This window comes from Rhodamnia argentea, chromosome 7 (genome assembly GCF_020921035.1).
Source record: "Rhodamnia argentea isolate NSW1041297 chromosome 7, ASM2092103v1, whole genome shotgun sequence".
Taxonomy (NCBI): domain Eukaryota; kingdom Viridiplantae; phylum Streptophyta; class Magnoliopsida; order Myrtales; family Myrtaceae; genus Rhodamnia; species Rhodamnia argentea.
The window spans coordinates 29,486,858-29,500,878 of record NC_063156.1 but is presented as its reverse complement, the minus strand read 5'-3'; the positions used below and the strand labels follow the sequence as shown (position 1 = coordinate 29,500,878).

Here is a 14,021-nt window from a genome sequence, read left to right as displayed (position 1 = left end):
TGCCCAAGCCGGGGCGACCCTCGCCTCACGCCGGAGGGAAAAAAGAAAAAACTGATATAGAGAAAAGGAAAAACTAAATAAAAATACTAGAATATTATAAAAAATTATCTATGTTCGTGCCTACGATGTCATGTAAGACAGTCGGTGTCCACGTTAGTTTTTGTCTAATAAAGTTGAATTGGCAAAAGATTAAAATGTTTATGAACGAAGCGGCGAACTTAAAAGGTTTATTATTGAATTGACAAAAATGCAAAAAGTTTATTACTTTTTTGATAATTTTCCCGTCGAATACACAAAGAGTCGTGAATTTGAGCTTTATCACGGAAGACATCAACATTTTTGTCTTTTATTCTACGTCGTTATTGGGGAAAATTATTCAATCATTTACAAATCGATTATATGGTTACTAATTTGACCATAAACTTTTTAAATTTGCCCATATAGTCATAAACCTTTGCGCGAAACTCCCGTGTAGTTATTCCGATCAATTTTCGTTGGGAATCACCGACGCGGCGATCCAATCATCATCGACCGCCTTAATGGATCAACCTTTAGCATAAAAAATGAGATCTCTTCTACTATGTTTGGGGGTAACATTGACGAGGAAATTATCCAATCATTCCTAAATGTATCGTATAGATGCTAATTCGATATTAAATATTTCAATTCTACCGATTTAGTCATAAGACTCTATGCTAAATCCTAACGTAATCTGCGATGGCTAGACCACTATGTCGACAATTTTCAATTTTTTATGCTAAAGGTGGACCCATCCTTCCGAGCCCACGCAACTCAAATCTCCTTCTCTACCACCACCACTCTGGGAAGGAAGGCAGAGGGATCAAGTTGCTTAATTATTCCAATATGTCGGGCATGTTCAACCCTTGAATATTCCAATTCACCTTCCCCTTCCAAGCATGTCAACAAAGCTTTTTTAACTCTCCATCCTTCATCACATGGAGGAATCACCTTTTGATTTTGGATTTACCAACCGATATTCAAAGCTACTCCTGCATCTGACCCGCAATATCTCGCGTCCCTTCTTTCGCTTTTTCGGCCTCTTCCGTCGAACCCTAGGAGTAGGAGCCCCATCCCACGTCAGTTCAAACAAATCGCTTTCTCGTTTTGAATCTCAGTCTCCCCACGACTCGTCGTTTTAATCACCACCCCGTTTTTGTAATTTAATTTTAATCATTTTCCTCGGAGCTTTAGATTAATCGAAGCCGTGCGATTCTTCCACCCCGTGTGAACGCATGTCGTGCCAGGACCCAGCACCAACACTCCATCCACGTCGACAACCCACAAGACACATGCGACATGTCAAACAAGCGAAATTCGCAAAAGATAAAAAAAAAATTGTCTTTTTACTAGTTTTAATAGGAAAACTACTCCCGCTGAATTATTTGTTTAGGTCAAAATATGCGTAAAAATTCTCGCGTTCAGATATTACTTCTGCAAAACAAAAGCATTTTATCATATTATTAAAGTCAAACAATATATATTCGTCGTTCCTTACCAAAAAAAAAATAATATATATTCGTCCCATGAAAAAGTCTTTTTTACGCAGAGATGTGTCTTGAACTCTTCAATTGCTTTTTGTCAAGAAATAATCTATACGGCTCTCGGTGCATGGTGTAATTAATTTTTGAAAAAAGAAAAAGAAGAAATCAGAAAAAAAAAAAAAAAAGAGATAAAATGCGTAACAACGGGGAGAACCGAGAAAAGGCCCATAACGCCCCATGCATAAAATCGTGGCGCATCCCCGGGGAGGGGAATCCAACAAAAGTGCTAACATGCGCATGCGACCTTGCACCAACCAAACCAACTCTCTAACATACGCTGAGTTTCACTGTCTCTATAAATTCAATCCTCTCGCACCAGACCAACCAGACACAATTCTTCGATATTTTAATAATCCCTGTTTTCGCCCTTTTCACGAGAGAAGAATAATAGAACCTCTCCCTCTCTCTCTCTCTCTCTCTCTCTCTCTCGCCAACATTTGCATTACAATTACATTGCATTTCGCTCAAACCCACCCCCTTCTCCCCTCTCTCTCTCACTGCACAGACCAGAAAGACAGAGAAGAAGAAACCCAACATAAACCAGAGCAAGAAAGCCCAAAAAATTAAGAGAAAGAAGAAACAGAGAGTCATGGTGTCAACGAGACGCAGTGGATCTCTCTCGGGCAATAATGGGAAGCGATCTTCTTCCTCAGAAGATAAGTCTCCGTCGCCGAAGCGCCAGAAGGTGACAAAGAAACAAACCATCGATTCATGATTTCGTCCCTAATCTCTTCTTCTCGCCTCTTTTACTTTTGGGTGGAAGCTTTTTTTCTCCAAGATTATTCCTTTTCGTGTCGCAGAGTGTGGATTTTTGGTGGGTTTCGCCCCCATCTGATTCATCCTTCTCCTTGTTTGTCATTTCAGGAAGATAGCGGCGGTGGGTCGGACAGGCCGATGCCGGCGGCGGATAATTCGAAGGAGCTGTGCTCGCCGGCGGCGGTGACTGATCCAGCGGAATGTGCGGATGGAGATGCGGTGGTCGCTGGAGACGATTGCGTCAGCGCCGCCAAGGGAGAGGTGGCGCCGGCCGTCGCAGTGGCGGCGCCGATCCCTGAGGGTAAGTGGTTCGCGTTCTTGATCGGCTCTATGCATCTGATTGAGTCGTAAAGCTCGTCTTTTTATGCTTCTTGTATGCGGTTTTCTGTCTTTTTACTGGCAGGTACTTCGCCACTTGTGGTGGATAAGCATCGCAGTTCTTTCACTTCTTGGAATTTATACCAAAAACAGAATCCGAGCTTTGAGTCTTCTACGCCCTGGTGCCGGCTTTTGTCGCAATCGGGTCAGGTAATTGGAGCTCGAGATTGAATGCAGTCTTGACTTGTTTGGTTTCTTGTGATGGGGATTTTTTCATGCATTTTCTTCTGGTTTAATGTGGGTTTTCATGGGTTGCAGAATCCAAATGTTCCTATTAGCTCCCCTGCTTTCTCAATTGGTTCTAGCAGACAGTGTCACTTCTCATTGAAGGACCAGACAATAAGTGGTGTTCTCTGCAAGATCAAGCACACCCAGGTATCATTCGCTTCCTGGGCTTGAGTCGTGTGGAACTACAGTTCTCTTATGTTTAGGGAAGTACCAGTTCTTTGAATAGTACAGGAGAGTCTTTCCTTTAAATAGCGGGTCAAGTTTCAGTTATTCGTGCTTTTGGGTTGGCTTAGTTCTATGTGGGGATGAAGCCTGTAAAATGCACATGCAGTATCATTACTCACTATCTGTGGACTTGACCAGCGAGAAGGCGCTGCTGTGGCCATACTAGAGAGCACGGGTAGCAAGGGATTGGTTCAAGTAAATGGAACTGCTGTCAAGAAGAACTCCAGTTGCACGCTAAGCTCGGGGGATGAGATCGTCTTTGGCATGCTGGGGAACCATGCTTATGTATCCTTATCTGCATTTCATGCTTGTCTAAACTTTTTGGTTCTGATGTTCTGGATCTGCAACTCTGTCATCACCATGGTTACTGCGTTATGACTTCCCGGAAGTCATGAAGAAGTCTTTTGATCTTCTGAAGGAGAAAATAAAATATGAAGATGAAGAGCAAGAGGAACTCAGCAACTTGACACTGTAAAGTATCAATTAAATAGCTGAAAGGTGGAAGCAGCATAAAGAATGGGGAAGGATGGAAATCAAGAGGAGAGAGAGAGAGAGAGAGAGAGAGAGAGAGAGAGAGAGAGAGAGAGAGAGAGAGAGAGAGAGAGAGCTTAAAGAAAACTAAAAAGTAAAATAACTGTGAGGTGAAAAGAAATGGAGGGGGAGAGAGAGGTGAGCACGAGCGGAAAATGGGGAGAACGAGGGCAAGAGCAGAATGAAGTTGGGTAAATGGAGTCTACTGAAGTGTTGTATTTATCATGAGGGTGAGGTATTGCAGTCTACTTGAAGTATGAAGTGAATAAAGTTCAAGCTTTCCGTAGATATTCAGAATAGTGCCAACCAGGACAAGAGATTATGTAATTAAAGTACAAGATCGACACTTTTCATGACATATGCCTTCTCTATTTGGACACATAGAATCCCTTTGACTTAATTTTGGACCTAAAATCAGCCCTTGCCAATGACTTGGAGGACTTCTAAGTGTGGGGAAAAGAATCATCACCTCGACTTTCTCTTTGGGAATTTCTATTAAACATCAAATTATCATCTTATCATGGAATTGGAGGATTTCTCGGAAAGTAACTTCCTGCAGTATATTGCATTTTATGTGGCATGCACTTTTATACAGGGGATTTCCTTAATCTTTCTCTATCCAGATATTCCAGCAAATGGTATCTGATCTCACAGTTAAGGGTGCAGAGATGAAAAGCATGGGAAAATTCTTTCAGCTAGAGCGGAGATCAGGGGATCCTTCGGCTATGACTGGGGCTAGCATATTGGCATCCATTTCAAACCTGAAGCAAGATTTATCACGATGGAAGACGCCTGGCCCGACTTCCTTCAAAATCTATCAAGAACCTGAAGTCCCTGCTCATTCTGCAATTAATGATGGGATGGACATGGATGATGGCCTGGAAGGCAATTCGGCGCCGAATGCGGTGAGTGAGAAAGCAGCAGAAGATGGAGCAATGGGCAAGAGTCTTCCTGACGACAGCAGCCAGGACGCTGGCATAGAGGCAGGCAATGTAAAAATATTTTGGGTGAATCATTTGCTAAGGCCTTCCTTGAGGATGTTTGCTCTATCAACTAGCTGTAAACTGAAATTGAGTGAAAGTATGTGTTAACAGGTACTGGAAGAATCGAGCGAGTGGACAAGGGATTCACAACCAGCATCAACATCGGGCATGTCTTTACGTTGTGCAGTATTCAAGCAAGAGGTTCATGCAGGAATCCTTGATGGCAGAGAGATGGAAGTGTCATTTGATAACTTTCCATACTACTTAAGGTGGGTTTTGTACATGGCAGAGAGATTGAAGTTTTATTTGATAACGTACTCCTTAAGGTGTGGTTTTTTTACCACTTGCAAACATCTGTTTTAGAAACAGAAAAGGAACTACTAGTTCTTGATGGTAAGAGACACGAACACTTCTATGTGATTTTGGGGATGGCGATTTCCTGAATTTGAACTTGAATGATTACAAGTTGTTCGTTTGACAATTTCAGTTTCCAATGTATGCCCAAAAACAATGTTGTGAACGTGTCATTTATGGGTCAAGAGAGAGAGAGAGTCCTTTAGTTGGGTCACCTGGGAGAAAATAATTTGACTGTGAAGTGTAACTTAGTGGGAAAAGGCTTAGTTTAAGTGTCGTTTCTCATATTTTTTAGGTGCAAGTCTGATTAAGAGGAGCTTGTGCTCTTGACACTATAGGCCTATTGATAGTGCTCTTGGGTGTCTTTGCAAACTAATTTGCCTCTTGATCTTTCTTTATTTTTGCCACAAGACCTGCTTCTTGTTTTAAAGCACAACGAGGAAGATAATGCCTCCACTTGTGACGTGATGTTGTCTGATGGCGTCTAATTATGCGACCAATAGATCTAACAAAAGCATAAAGACCTATATTGCTCTTGTTGTTATTTTGCAGTAGATCAGCATGCTATGCTGAGCTGTCAACTGTTAGAGAGTCATGGTCAGTTTGCTTAGTCCTCATATGGTTGATCGTGGATTAAAAACTTTGTGGTGCTTTTTTTCGCAGTGAGAACACCAAGAATGTGTTAATCGCTGCTTCATTTATACATTTGAAGCACAGAGAACATGCTAAATATGCCTCAGAACTTCCAACAGTGAACCCAAGGATTTTGCTTTCAGGCCCTGCTGGTGCGTGAGCTTTTTACCTTCCTCTAGCGAACAAGATTGTTTTCTTGTTTGAGCAATTTCTTCTCCTTCTGTGTTAATTTGAACCTCTAAACTGTCAATATTTTAATTGCAGGGTCGGAGATTTATCAGGAGATGTTGGTAAAGGCACTTGCTAATCACTTTGGTGCCAAATTGCTCATCTTTGACAGCCATTCATTTTTGGGTGTAAGTGTTTTGCTTGTGCTTTATTCCAATGTTTTAACTTTATACCTTATTGATTTTCGTGGGCCCTGCCCTCTTCTGTGTATGTGAGATAAAGGGAGGGAGGGAAAGGGCGAGTATTTAAACAATCTCCTATCTTGGCTGCATGGGTGGAGGTCAATTATGTCACTAGTTGGTTACAAATTTATTGTAGGGTTTATCTTCCAAGGAAGCAGAGCTATTAAAGGAAGGATTTAATGTTGACAAACCCTGCAACTGCACAAAACAAAACCCTCTTCCAGCTGACTTGGTCAACACGATTACTTTGCCAATTGGTGATGGTGATGCACCTAGCTCTTCAAACGCTCCCTCTCCTATTGTCCCAGATTCACAACCGAAGGTCGAGAATGATAATGTAGCTTCATCCTCTGGTGCATCCAAGAGTAATTCGTTTAAATTAGGTATGCTGCTTGAATTGATCATTGACAGATATCGTTTCTCATTCATTCTAATTTTCCTTGATTTGTATTTCATATTTATGCATTTTACTTAGCACGATGATTTAAAACATTTAGGCGACAGGGTAAGGTTTGTTGGGTCAGCTTCTGGTTCCTTGTACCCATCCTCCTCGCCATCAAGGTACTTCTATTATTGGCAAGCCATGTTTTTGTTTTTTAATCTCGTGAAGATACCTTCAACATGTTTGTTTTGTGAATTCTCTCTACTGTCCCTTTTTTCCCTTCTTGGCTAAGGGTTATCAAGCCTTTCTAGATTGGAATGTGAAAATTGTGACAGAAATAGAAAAACTTTGTAGAACTTGTCATGCATTGACTTTCATGTTGCTATCTGGAAACACCAATGAGAAGGGCTGAGATGCTAAATCTGAAATGAGTAGTTATAGTCTGGCAGGTAGAGTCCTGAGCGCTTCTCTTCTTATAGCAAATGAGTTGTTTCTTTGGGACAAAGAATTGCTTGCTGTTTGGATAAGACCAAAGGACGGACTTCATATTGCGTATTGATGGTCATCCTTGTGTTTTCTATAAAAGTATATGCTTAAGTGGGGAAGTAATATGATGCTGCCTATCTCTAGCTTGTAGTGTGTGTGGGTGTGTAGCTCTTTTAAGTTACAGAAATTGCTGTGCATGTAGATACTGCGGAAATTGTGACCATTGCTTTATATTGGTGAAGTAACATCTGTCGCTCCTTCCCAGTGTGGACTTTTTTTTTTCTTCAGTCTGCTCTTTCTGAATAGCTCATTTCTGTTTTTGTATTTTCACAATAAAAGCAATAGTACTGAAATCTCTGTGCATCAGGTTCATTTCTGAGCAGCATCGACTTTTCGATGTTTTCTGATATGCATTTCGTCTTTCTAGTTTCCTATTGATGGTGTGGCATGGAGCGTTTCCTTGACCATGTTCTTTTGTGTTGTTTCTCTTGTATAACTTCGACAGGGGCCCGGCTTCTGGGAAATGTGGAAGGGTAGTGTTACTTTTCGAGGATAATCCTCTGTCCAAAATTGGTGTGAGATTTGATAAATTTGTCCCTGAAGGAGTTGACCTTGGGGGTTCTTGTGAGGGAAGTCATGGGTTCTTCTGTAATGGTATAATTTCTCTCTTTAAGTTTTTCTTCCGCTGAAAATCATCAAGCTGTTTTATCTTCTCTACTAACCCCTTCCTTTCATCATTTGTTTGGTCCAGCTGCTGATCTTCGTTTGGAGAACTCCTGTAGTGAAGATTTAGACAAGCTACTAATTGACACATTGTTCGAGGTGGTTTTGCCTGTTCCCTATTTGAATTGTTAATAGTTGATAACTAGTATCTCTTTAGTTTTTTATTTGTGTTCTTTCTGGTGTAAGGCTGTCTCCAGTGAGAGCAGGAATTCTCCTTTCATTTTGTTTGCGAAAGATGCTGAGAAGTCTATTGCTGGGAACTCAGATGCATTCGCTACATTTAAAAGCAGAATCGAAAAGCTTCCCAATAATATTGTTGTCATTGGTTCCCATACCCATACTGACAACCGCAAGGAGAAGGTAACTTTTATCTGGTTTTGAGAAATGGTGCTCGCTGTTGTTTATTAAGGTGATTCTTCGGTGTCGCTTGTTAAATCTTGGCGTGCTTATTTAGTGCTTATTCGTATCTGATGCTTCCCATGGCTCTATAGGTATTGGTTTTGGTTGTCGTTCTTGCAATCTATCCATCAGTTTAGTCATCAGATGAGATGTATGTTTAAATTCTTGTTCAAGTTGTAGAACGCATAGAGGATCATCAGTTTCATCTCCTCCTCGTTGATTTAATCTCTGGAACAGAAGATATTATAGTTTGTTCAGTTTGTTGCGCTTTATTCCCTCAGCACTTTGCTGTAGGATAATTCTCTTTTTTAAGCTAGCCTGGAATTTGCACAAAAGTATGCGTTATGTTCTGGCAGTGTTTGATGTTTTTTCTGGTGGCAGTCACATCCCGGTGGTCTTCTTTTCACAAAGTTCGGGAGCAATCAGACGGCTCTTCTTGATTTGGCTTTTCCGGTATGATTTTCATTCTTCACCTTGTTGTACTGTCATACCTGTTTTTATTCTGCGGGATTTAGGGCACTTATTCACTGTCTTACCTGGGGATGTTGGCCTATAGGTTTGTATAACATGCTTGTAGGTTGGCTACATTGTCAATCTGAGCATGGTCTTCCTCATTTGCTGGTGACTCTATGCTTTATATTGTAGTTTAGATCCGAAAGTTTCACTATTTTGCTATCTACTCACAATGATGAGCAGTTGCTAAGTTCCTTTTTATAAGCCATAACGTATTCATATCAAGAGGCACCATTTCAGCTTTAACTTTTGTACTTATGGGTGTTGGGTCATGACTTGCTGACGTGCTATAAGATGTTTACGTAGATGTTTTAACATCCGGGCATTTGATTTTAAATATCACTTAGATCCTGTGGCTGAGACAAAGACATAATAATCAAATGTGAAGACAAGACAATATAACCATTCTGAATTTTAGATGTTGGGTGAAGTGGTTGAAACAGGCAAGTTGATCAAGGATTGACTAAAAGGTCGATAATAACTATGATGGACTTGGTTTTTCTGGTGGACTGTATCAAATCTTGGATGGCACATTTGTTTTGGAAAATGAAGTACGATTTTCAGTGGATGGAAGATGTTCGTACTCCACTTCTGCCTTGCATGTTCATTGCACCATGCTTGAATTCTGTTCTCCACTTTATACCTTCTGCCTAACATTATTTCCTATGACTTGTTGGACAAGGTGTATTTCTTTTGGTTTGGTTCTTTTAACTCAAATAAATATGACACAGATGAAAGTTGCAGATATAATGCTGAAATCATTTCATGGTCTCAGGATAGTTTTGGAAGGCTTCATGAGAGAGGAAAAGAAGTTCCAAAGGTGGCAAAACTTCTTACAAAGCTCTTCCCCAACAAAGTTACGATCCACATGCCACAGGTATGACTTCCCTCTGGTGGAGCTTGGATAAGCGCTTGCGATTGCTTCAGTTAACATGAGTCTTGAAACTGCTACTACTGATTGCAGGACGAAGTGCTTCTTGCATCTTGGAAGCATCAGTTGGATCGAGATTCCGAGACCCTAAAGATCAAGGGGAATTTGAATAATTTGCGAACTGTGAGCAAATTTCACTCCTATTTTTTAGAACATGGAGCATCTTGTGCATGGTTTTTGAAATGAAATTCGAAGAGCGCACCTTTTCATTTTAATGGGCACTTTGTGATAAATTGGAAGTATTTCCACTCACGGCCATGTGTACAACATACATGCCTTGTAACAGTTTGTTCCCATAGTACACCAGTTTCCTAGGATGTTGAAGAGTTTAAGTGTGAGGGCAATCTTTTGATATGTTGGCATTTTCAAGTTTGGCAGTCTTATGCAGCAGAGGAGATAATGTCATAGTTTCTTATCCTTACGTGCAGGTTCTTGGTCGATGCGGAATGGAATGTGAAGGACTTGATACGATATGCATAAAGGACCAAACACTTACCACTGAGAGTATGTACATTATTACCATTGATCCATTTAAGTGGGGTTGCTCACCATGCTTCCTTAACATGGTGTTAAGATTTAATTTAATTTTGGCAGGTGCAGAAAAGGTCATTGGATGGGCTCTAAGCCATCATTTAATGCAGAATCCTGAATCTAATGCTGATTCACGGCTTGTTCTGTCCAGCGAGAGGTGAGGAATTGTTCATTTCTCTGTCAGGATGCATGTTTTATTGGCCACAATCTTTGGGTTAAAGTGAGTACAACCATTTTGAAATGCTTGGCAGCATCCAGTATGGCATTGGGATCTTGCATGCTATTCAGAATGAGTCTAAGAGCTTGAAAAAGTCACTCAAGGTTATATCATATTTATTTGGCTAGTTAATCTTTTTTAGCACGAAAGTCTGAATCACAAATTGTCTAACTGTGGGTGAGTTTTTTATCTGTACAGGATGTTGTAACTGAAAACGAATTTGAGAAAAGGCTTCTTGCTGATGTTATTCCCCCCAGTGACATAGGAGTCACATTTGATGACATTGGAGCTCTTGAAAATGTCAAAGATACATTGAAGGAGCTAGTCATGCTTCCTCTACAGAGGCCTGAACTTTTCTGCAAAGGGCAATTAACCAAGGTTCTGCTTTTCTGTATAGCACTCAATTTTTCCACTTAGTTAGGTCGTAATAACGAATTAATCGGTTCTTGCACATACTTTTTCGGGTATTCCTTTTCATTTGTAAGTCCTGTTAATGACTTTATATGTCCATGTATATTGGCCATAATATACATATTGACTTTCCTGGTTTAATCTTGACATTTTTTTTTTGGAGAAATTTAAAGGTGTTCTGTTATGAGGCTACAATACAGTGTGCAGAAATATTTTTTTTTTTTAGGCTGTGAAGCAAGCACTAATGTCTAGAAAAGTTGATCTTCTGGCAAGAAGTTCTTCAAAGCAGGATTCATCATGGCTAATTTGAGGTAGCTAGGTACCTGATAAACAATCAACTAGCAGGGTGACGTTTAGTATGTTTTCATGGGGCAACAACCCGTCCTGATTGGCTGCCCCGCCCAGCGCAGCCACAATCTGGTCCACCCTCGCAGCATCTCACCTTTCATTGCCGAGCTTTCTTTTTTCTTTTTTCTTTTTGTCTTTTTAGACTAATTAAGTTACACCTCATCGATTGTACTCCTATTATTATTACTAGTTGATCACCCATCTCAAGAATGCGTTATCAGCTTAAATTTTTGTTCAATGTAAGAAAATTAGGGCAGCACTGGTTTGTGTTGGATTTATCTTTTTTGCGAATAGCATAAATGAGGCAAATTGGTAGAGATGGTGCCTGGGCGATGGGACAGGGTGTTGATGGGACAGGGTTCCCTCAGCCAAAAGAAGCTGAGCATGCTTCAAGAAATGCTGGTGTCATTGTTCCAAGAAGAGCTAAAAGAGGGTCATTTCAAGTAATAGGTACACATGCACCCCTAAGAATGTAGCAGTGTGGAAATACGACATGAAAAAGAGACCTGTGTGCAAATACGAGAAGACGTGAAAAAGAGACCTGTGTGGAAATACGAGAAGACTTGAAACGACACTGGCCATGTGTCAAAGAATTATCTGGAGTAAAAAATTTCGACGGTTTAAGCTTCGTGAAAGAACAAAAGGCAGAAATTGGTTTTATGAGCTGCCTGTAAAAGTGGTTCTTGTTTTGCTTCACTTTATTTTCTAGTAATCGTCTCAAGTTCATGCTTGAAAACATTTCTGTCTGATGTTCTAAGCAGTCTTTACGGGCTTTTGTAAATGCATGTAATTTGTGCAATGCTTTCATGGTGGAGCTGGATCTTAGTCTCACTGTTACCTTTCTTGTCCAGCCTTGCAAGGGCATTCTTCTGTTTGGTCCCCCTGGAACTGGCAAGACTATGCTCGCGAAGGCTGTGGCTACTGAAGCTGGTGCCAATTTCATCAACATTTCCATGTCAAGTATCACATCCAAGGTCAATATTGGGCTGATCTCTTGTGATCATTTGAAATTTGCAAAGATTTAACGCTGTACTGTTGTATGCTGCAATTCTTCTTTCCTTTGCAGTGGTTTGGTGAGGGCGAGAAGTATGTGAAAGCTGTTTTCTCACTTGCCAGTAAAATTTCCCCGAGTGTTGTATTTGTTGACGAAGTCAGTTTCTCTATTCTTTCTTTTTGTGAGTTTGGGTTCCTACTAGTTGTGCTTCTCATAGTGTTTTGGTGGTTACTTAGGTTGATAGTATGTTGGGACGGAGGGAGAATCCAGGGGAGCACGAGGCCATGCGCAAGATGAAAAATGAATTTATGGTCAACTGGGATGGCTTACGGACTAAAGACACAGAACGAGTACTGGTACTTGCAGCCACAAATAGACCTTTCGACCTAGATGAGGCAGTCATCCGTAGGCTTCCTCGTCGGTGAGTGTTTCCATGACTTTTTTTCATGGACACATGTATGGCAATTCTTTCGTTAACATCTTCTTTGCTCTGCGAGCGGGCCTTGATATTTCTCAAAAGCAGATGCTAAATTTCGTCTTTACTTCAGATTGATGGTAAATCTTCCAGATGCTCCAAATAGAGCAAAAATTTTGAATGTTATACTGGCAAAAGAAGACTTATCTCCAGATGTCGACTTGGATGGAATTGCAAGCATGACAGATGGTTACTCAGGAAGTGACCTTAAGGTGACACACCTTAGAATCTTCACTCAAATAGTTCACTAGTGGAGAATTCACTCTCACCTACCACTGTCTTATTGCAGAATCTATGTGTAACTGCGGCGCACAGGCCAATTAAAGAGATATTGGAAAAGGAGAAAAAGGTCCATGTCTTTGCATAATTTGGTAGAGCGACTTTACTCGTTTTTTTATTATGGCTGATAATATGTGCAACTCACGGCAGGAGCGCGCTGCAGCTCTAGCAGAAGGCAAACCTGCTCCAGCTTTGAGAGGGAGTGCTGATATACGGTCTCTCAATATGGAAGATTTCAAATATGCGCATGAACGGGTAAAACAATTCGAAAATGACATCTGGAATGTAGCACTTTTTCTCACCATAGCGTGATCGTCCACAAAAATAGAGTTATTTTACTAGTCGATAGCGTTTTTTCCTTCTTGTTGGTGAAGCTTAAGTTGATTTCGTATCTTTGTCGTTAACATGGAAACAGGTATGTGCGAGCGTATCATCCGAGTCTGTAAACATGACTGAGCTTCTGCAGTGGAATGAACTCTACGGTGAAGGTGGTTCGAGAAGAAAGAAGGCACTCAGCTATTTCATGTGAAGTACTATTGTTCACTAATTCAGTCACAATTTTTGACCCGCTGCTCGTCCTCCTAAAGCTGCTGCGTAAGTAATCTATTTTGTTTCTTGTAACCTGGGAAGCCCATAGGTTGTCTTAGTTTCTCCTTGTAATGTTTTCTGGCCAAGGTTTTTTTTCCCCTTCCTTCTTGGATTGTTGGTATAAAAGAGAGAGAGAGAGAGAGCGGGAGAGAAAAGCCTCCAATAGCTTTTAATTTGGCTCCGCATCATATCTGTCCTCTTTTGCTTTCTATTCAGCTCTGAGGATTTACTGATTCTCATGTGAATGAACTTTTGTTCATCTCTTTTAGGTGAAATAACTTACTATCACTATGTTAATAGTGGTCAGATAAGGTATCTCTCTCTCTCACACACGTGCGCACGCCCATAAAAAAAGAAGAAGGAAAAAACACCCGCCCGTGCTCACTGGGAACTATAGAAGCCGAAATTTATTCTGTAGCCAGGAGTTTAGAAAGGATTAAGAAAACAATAATTATCGTGATCTTGAAAAGCAAATCACTGTCTCCATTCAAATCAGAGTCAGCTATGGACTTTTAACTCTGCGTGGCCTGCTCGGCATTCTTTTCAAATGGACTTTTAACTCTGCGTGGCATGCCCGGCATTATTTTCAAAGCTTTCAGGTGTTATTGTCCCGCAGCCATCAGGATTTTACATTCCAAAATCCTCTCTCCACTCGGTTGCCTTCTCTTCTCCTCCTTCCTTTAG

General features: G+C 40.8%; 1 protein-coding gene across 2 annotated transcripts; it reads left to right on the top strand.

Annotated features, from left to right (window-relative positions):
• The first annotated feature begins 1,887 nt into the window (after positions 1-1,887).
• Positions 1,888-13,577, top strand: LOC115749493. 2 transcript variants are annotated; one of them, XM_048282440.1, is made up of 28 exons: positions 1,888-2,247; positions 2,427-2,619; positions 2,722-2,846; positions 2,955-3,071; positions 3,288-3,434; positions 4,304-4,672; positions 4,775-4,932; positions 5,681-5,802; positions 5,915-6,006; positions 6,197-6,443; positions 6,558-6,621; positions 7,434-7,582; positions 7,680-7,750; positions 7,838-8,011; positions 8,432-8,503; positions 9,339-9,440; positions 9,528-9,617; positions 9,923-9,998; positions 10,089-10,182; positions 10,277-10,346; positions 10,441-10,620; positions 11,853-11,975; positions 12,068-12,151; positions 12,232-12,416; positions 12,544-12,682; positions 12,760-12,819; positions 12,900-13,004; positions 13,165-13,577. In XM_048282440.1, the coding sequence occupies exons 1-28, from the start codon at positions 2,152-2,154 to the stop codon at positions 13,276-13,278; spliced, it is 3,618 nt and encodes a 1,205-aa protein (XP_048138397.1). In that variant the 5' UTR covers positions 1,888-2,151; the 3' UTR covers positions 13,279-13,577. The 2 variants fall into 2 exon arrangements, with proteins under 2 accessions (XP_048138397.1, XP_048138396.1); XM_048282439.1 differs by having other exon boundaries at positions 4,304-4,687.
• The last annotated feature ends 444 nt before the right edge of the window (positions 13,578-14,021 follow it).